Below are 6,649 nucleotides of genomic sequence, written 5' to 3' on the forward strand. Positions count from 1 at the left end.
TTATCTTAATTACAATTGGAAAAGTCTGAGTAACACAAAAGATTTCCATCCCCACATAATAATAAACCCCTTGACAATAAAATAAACAAATTTTTCATCAAAATATTGTTCTTGTTGATATAATTGAATGATTTTTAAGAGTAATTTTCAATTTTTCAACTATTCCATAATATTTAAAATTAATTACGAAATTTTTATAGATAAAATAAATAAGAGATGCCTAATCTATATCTATATATATAAAAATGGACGTGTGTGTCCCTATATTTCACTTTTTAGCCAAAACTACACATCGCACATAAATGGTGTTCGTATGTGGTAGTAGCCCCAAGTCTCAATTCGTGCACTATGGTGGTTGCGTCTCGATAGCTATAAGGGTGCGGGAGATATGGGGTTGAAAGTGGTTGACTTCGAAGATGTGTAACAATGGAAGTGTTAACAATGGAAGTGTTAAGAATGAAAATGTTAAGTAACAAAGGAAGTGTTAATATAAAGCAGATTTACAGGCAGTTTTTTGCGTTTTTGCAGGTCCTTGCAGCTAGATTCTAGATTACTTAGAAAAACAGTCTTTTATATATAAAAAAAACTATATTACATACAAATAAAAAACCCAGCAAAGCGGGTCCTTGCAGCTAGTAATAATAATAAATAATGAACAAAATAACTGTTCAAATGAAGTTATTGAAACAAGAAGATCATGCCCCAGTTATAAATCCTTTAAAATCATTTACAACTTCACTCTTCTGTTAGAAATTTGGCCAGCCAAGAGATAAGCTACTTGTTAGATATTTAATCAATATTACAATAGTTATATTAGTTATAACAATTCTGCCGTAATGAAAAATAAAACATTTCACATACTTTTGTTTTTGTTCTTTGACTTTAACAGTATTTATAAAGTACATTTAAATTGTAATTATCAGAAAAATCTTTTTTATTGACTAATAATTAACAATCCAATTAAGTAGCTTAGCCTAATTTAGGAGGTTAGACCATGTCTTTAATCTTAATCATTATTAATCTTAGCAAATGAGTAATAGTGGCCTTTAGGCTAAATCTTGTAAAGGACACACAATTTGATGAAATAAACTTCCACAACAGTTACTTTTGCTATTATTAATCTGTACAAAACAGAATATTTTATGTTAAATTATAAAATATTGGACAACCAAGTTTTATGACTTATTTGAGTATATTGTTTTTTTATCAATTAATCAGTTTTCGTTGGAAGACTTGATTACATAATTTTTATATTGTAAAAGCAGTGAATAAATTTCCTACTGAGTAATAAAAATACTCAGAGGAAAATATGAGAATTTCACTAACAACAAAACAAAAAAAAATTTTTAGAGACAAATAAGCAAACTGTTAAAATATGATAAGAAAAACTATTTAAATCACATTAAATGAGAGGACTAATATCATATATTGAGTCTATATATTTAATTAATAAATGAAATATACAAAATTACATCTATATCATTACTGTTGATTAAGCAATATAAAACAAAGTAGGTCAATAAAAAAAAAGGTCCAAAATATTTGTCACTGCATTATTGTCATCTTCAGGCAAAGTCTTTGAACTAAAGATGACATTAATGCAGCATTGAAAGTACAGTACTAGCGAGTTTTTCAGTTATTAAATTCCAATAGACAGTTGTTTTTATTGCTTATTACTTTGAATATAATTCTTGGTACATAGTCCTCAATTTCATTTGATTTTTCTGTAACATATAAACTATGGTTATTTAAGCATATCCTTATTTTCTTTGAAATAAACTGTTTAAGTCTCTCGAGTAAATTGCTCAATAAAAACATTTAAGCATGTACTTTTACTTTCTTACTTGCTTCTTGTATAAGTGAAGCAAGTAAGAAAGTAATCATCTAGATAGCATAATTAATTATAGAAGATTCACAAAAGCAATGTGTAATTTTAAAAAGATTTTAATGTTCAAATCATCCATAAAAACCAAAGCCTATTTAATTATGCAAAACATTATCAATAGGCAAGAAAATAGCAATAATAATTTTCCATTCTATTCAATTTCCATGTATAAATATTAATAATTCATTGTATAAATATTTGATGCCTTCTCATCACTAAGTTTTAAAATTTATGTAACATTATAGATTTAATAAAACTGTTTATATTCAGCCATTCAATTACTGAAAGTTTTAAATTTTTGATTTGTTAAGTTACAAAAACAAAAAATTACAAATACATTTTTGTTTTATTCATGTAACAGTTCTAAGTGATGTATAAATTCTGAAAAATACAAAATTTGAAATTTTTGTTCTATCTTTAATAGAAAAATTTTTTCAATATAAAAATGCTATTGTTTTTTATGTAAGAATGATTATATTTACATACTATGTATTTATGAAATCAAGAATCAAGTAAATTTTAATACTAGACTGTTATTTTAGCAACCTGTTAGTGTTGTTTTGCCAAACTTATCTTGACTTTGATATATTATAATACTCTTCTTTTATTCTTTTTAACAAAACTCATTTTGGACTTTATTATTTCCCTTCAGTTTTTTTACAGTTGTTAACATTAAAACTGTACAAAACTAAGGTACAAATAAATATCAGCTGATTTTTTAACAATTACAATTATGCCATTAAAGCACGTACATTAAGATATTACTTACTTTCGATGTACATTCCAAATCGTTAATTACATATTTATAATACAAAACTTCATAAAATTATTATTATTAAAATCAGTAAAACACAAACCATGAAACCAGAAATGCATACTTAAAATTATGAATAAAGCACAGTGTGGAACTTATATCTCACTCTTACATAGTACTTAAACTCAATAGTAGGTCTCCCTGCCAGCTAAAAATTGATACCAAGACATGTGCAGTTGCATGCCTACACTATTATTGATTTTAATTTCATTATTTTTAAATGTTCATAAATTTTTCTATTAAAGTTATTAAGCTCCTTTTTAATTACTTTTACTGTATTTTCTTAAAATTTTACATTCTTGGTTATTACAGTGGCAGGCAACAGCAGATGTGTGACTATTGTTTTTAATTGCTGCAATATGCTCTCTAAATCTAGTTTCCTGCCCGTTTCCCCTATGTATATATTATTTTTCATACAACTACTTTGAATCTGTAAACCACATTTTTAGTATCCTAGATGTTTTGTTCTATTTTTTGATCATTATGATTTATATGTGTTTTATTATTATTTATTTGTTAAGGTGTTGCTATATTATAATTTTTAAATATTTGTTTTATTTTTTCAAAAAGATTTTTTTCATATTTTAATTTTATAAATTTTATTTGTTTATTATTATTATTATTATGTTGAGTTTAGTGAGTTTTACTCGGTTCACACCGGTGGCTGTNTGTTGCAAATGTCATGCTCAGCTGATAGTGGTGCCAAGTGCTATGTCAGACTTATTGAAAGTCAAAGCATAGATACCCAAACAAGTGTTAAATTAAGTTTCTGTGTTATTGGTATATGCATCAACATCTAGAAACTTTCCAACAATGTGACGTGTTCAATATTGCAACTTTCTGTAGTGCCATATATGTTTTTATTAAGGTTTAATGTTTCTAGCCTTTTGTGTAGTGTGTGGTATAACACCAGTTGAAGAGAAGACAACAGGTACAATACATACCTTATCCAGTCTCCACATCTGTCTTACTTCTTGAGTGAGTGGAGTGTACTTGTTGATTTTTTTCAATGTATTTTTTATGTTATGAGTGTTTGGAACAGAGTTGTCTATTATGAATTTGTCAATGAGAGTAATGTCAGGTCTATTGTGATAAATTGTTTTATCTGTGATTATGGTCTGTTTTAGTATATTTTGTGTGTATCATTTTCTAATACTGCCCATGAAATATATTTGTAGTATGGTAGAGTTGTCATTATCCATTGGTGGGTGATCGACAAATATATATTTTTAACGTCTAATGACATTAATTGATCTGAGTATGCATTTTATTATTATTTAATTTTTTTTATGACTTCATCAACATTTTTTATGCTAAATTGGGAGATTGTAAAACAAAAATTGAAGTTGTTTCCAAATTTTTATAAATTATAAAAAATGTAATTCCTTATATCAATTAACAGTCTCTATTGAGTGAGTGTTTGTGTTTTAACTTTTATGTTAATCTTTGGTAACCTATTTGGACCAGACAGACAAAATAAATTTTGCCCCACCCTTTTCTATAATACTTTTTTTTTTAATCAATCTCCCTATTATTATTTTTGTTTTTTATCAAATGTTGCAATGGGTTATTCATTAATTGGTCATATGTATGTTGAGTTAATACAGTAGAGCATTGATTATCCAACACAATTGGGGACTCAGGTTGGTCAGATAACTGAAAAAATCCGATAACCGAAAAGAAGGAAAAAAATACATTATTAGTATAGTATATTAGGATATTAATATATCCCATGTAATTAGTTTATTAGTATATCGCTATTAACCAACTTTGTGTTGAATTTTCATCGATGTTTAGCCTAACAAATTTTTTTAAAAAATAATAATCGTTGCTATTGTATCGTTAAAAATTATTTTATTGCTCATGAAACAACCACTCATAATTAGAAAATTAAGTCTCGTTTAAATATAGGTCTCGCTTCAATGGTCAAGCCGTTGATACCAGCTAAAACACGCAAAAATTTAACAAAAATAATATTAAAGTAGCCAAGACATAGCCAAATATTGTAATGCCATATCTCTAGCGGCCATTTGAAATTTGCCGACTAGAATGGTCGGTTAACCGATGTGACGGTTAATCGGAGGTCGGATAATCGATGCTCTACTGTATCTCATTAATTATTTTATTATATTCTTGCTTATATATTACAATTATTTTATTTGATTTATCAGCTTCAAAATTTATTAAGTCATTAAATTTCAATAAATAAGTCAAAGACCTGAATGACAGTTACTGACAGGAACAAAAAATAGCAATTATTTGGAGTTTATTCTATCAGCATTTTTCTTTACATTCTTGAAAAAAAACAGCTACTGTTTAGAGATTGCTTTAGAGGCTTAAATGTATTTTTCAATAAAATTATAATAAATTATAATAAACAAAATAAAATTATAATAAATTTACAAGTTTTTTCTATAATACAATTAAGTTTATTTAAAATAAAACTTTAAAAATAAAGAATGTTTTTCTTGCCTTTACTTCCTAACTCAATGGAGAAATAATAGCAAGGTTTTCTTTCATTAGAAGACTTCTGAAGATACATCTGAAATAAAATTATATTCTTTTCATTTTTTGAAAAATGTAATTATGAATTATTCTTTTATCAAACAAAATTCTAACATATTAATATTTATATTATATTCAAATGTATAATATTTTGCATTAAATTATACTTCCATTTAATCACTTACAACTAGACTGATAGAAATATATCATAAAACAAATATTAGAGTAATTTTCTAATAGCAAATCATCAATGTAAATAAAACTCACTAGCTTTATATGAACCTTGCCTTTAATTGTAAAAATTTGTGGACCTTGCATTTAAAATTTTTTCTTTCATTAAATAGATGCATCCTATTGGATATTCAATGAAAGAAAAAAATTTTAAAAATAAAACGTTGAAATTACAATATATCAGAATCTTCTATGCATTCCAAGCTAGAATGCCAGCACTGGAGGGAGTTGATTTTTTAAATAAATCTACCTTAAGAAGAAGGTCCTAGGTGTGGACTGAAAACAGTCATAACAGATTTAACAATTAAATGCAAGACCCACATAAGGTTAGTGAGTTTTATTTATACAAATATTAGTACTTATATCTTAAATTATTAATAAATAAATCAATTATCTTTAATTAAAATCAAACATTACTAATAGAATTTATGGATATAGCCTCTGAAATTATAAATCATCCATAAAGAAATAAACAGTAGTAGTAATTATGATATACTTCACAACTGGGTGCATAGGTAGACACTGGGCATCTTTAACATCACTATTATTCAAAAATATCTTACATGCCAATATAAGTGTATAAGATATTTCTGAATAAAGAGTGATGTTAAAGATGCTCAGTGTTTATCTATGCACCCAGCTGTGAAGTATAAAATAATAAATTAAAGACTACATGGTTTCAGAATAAGTCAACAGTAGTAGTAATGTTTATATATATGGTTTTTATACCAGTGAGAATAGTTTATTAGTAAAATTAGAATGAGAACTGATCAATTGTTTGAAATATAAATAATTGTTTTAACTAATAATATATTCAAAAAATACAAACAGATTTAATAGTAGTAATAATATAACAAACTGTAAAGTTCTGGTTACCAAAAAAAATATTTAATCAGAAAAATTTTCAATCTTGACTTAGTCATTCTCATGCAGCAGAATAAATGAAACAAAATTGTTTTAAATTTATAAATTTGAATGCAAAAAAAAAAGCAAAATAAAAATAAGTAAATAAATAAATAAAAGAAAAAAAATAAATGTATATACAATAATAATAATAACTCTCCTGTGGTCACCACCACCTGGTCATGGTGGGAGAGCCCAGTAATTTTACTGAACCATAGAGCAATGCAGGCTGAAGCACAAGCTCCTGGTAGGGACACCCATGCCAGTAAGGTCTATGGGGAGAAATGAAGCTAAGAGTGACCACACACCCA

The 6,649-nt window shown here is 26.4% G+C and overlaps 1 protein-coding gene across 1 annotated transcript in view; it reads right to left on the reverse strand.

The window, feature by feature from the left end:
* LOC111624250 (beta-secretase 1-like) overlaps window positions 1-6,649 on the reverse strand; it is a 40,985-nt gene that overhangs the window by 15,509 nt on the left and 18,827 nt on the right. The window contains exon 9 of the mRNA XM_023367062.1: window positions 5,172-5,241. Within this exon, the coding sequence (XP_023222830.1) occupies window positions 5,172-5,241 (70 nt within the window). The remainder of the gene's footprint in view (window positions 1-5,171; window positions 5,242-6,649) is intronic.

The sequence above is a fragment of the Centruroides sculpturatus genome, unplaced genomic scaffold, assembly GCF_000671375.1.
Source record: "Centruroides sculpturatus isolate CEXI.00-Female unplaced genomic scaffold, Cexi_2.0 scaffold353, whole genome shotgun sequence".
Classification (NCBI taxonomy): domain Eukaryota; kingdom Metazoa; phylum Arthropoda; class Arachnida; order Scorpiones; family Buthidae; genus Centruroides; species Centruroides sculpturatus.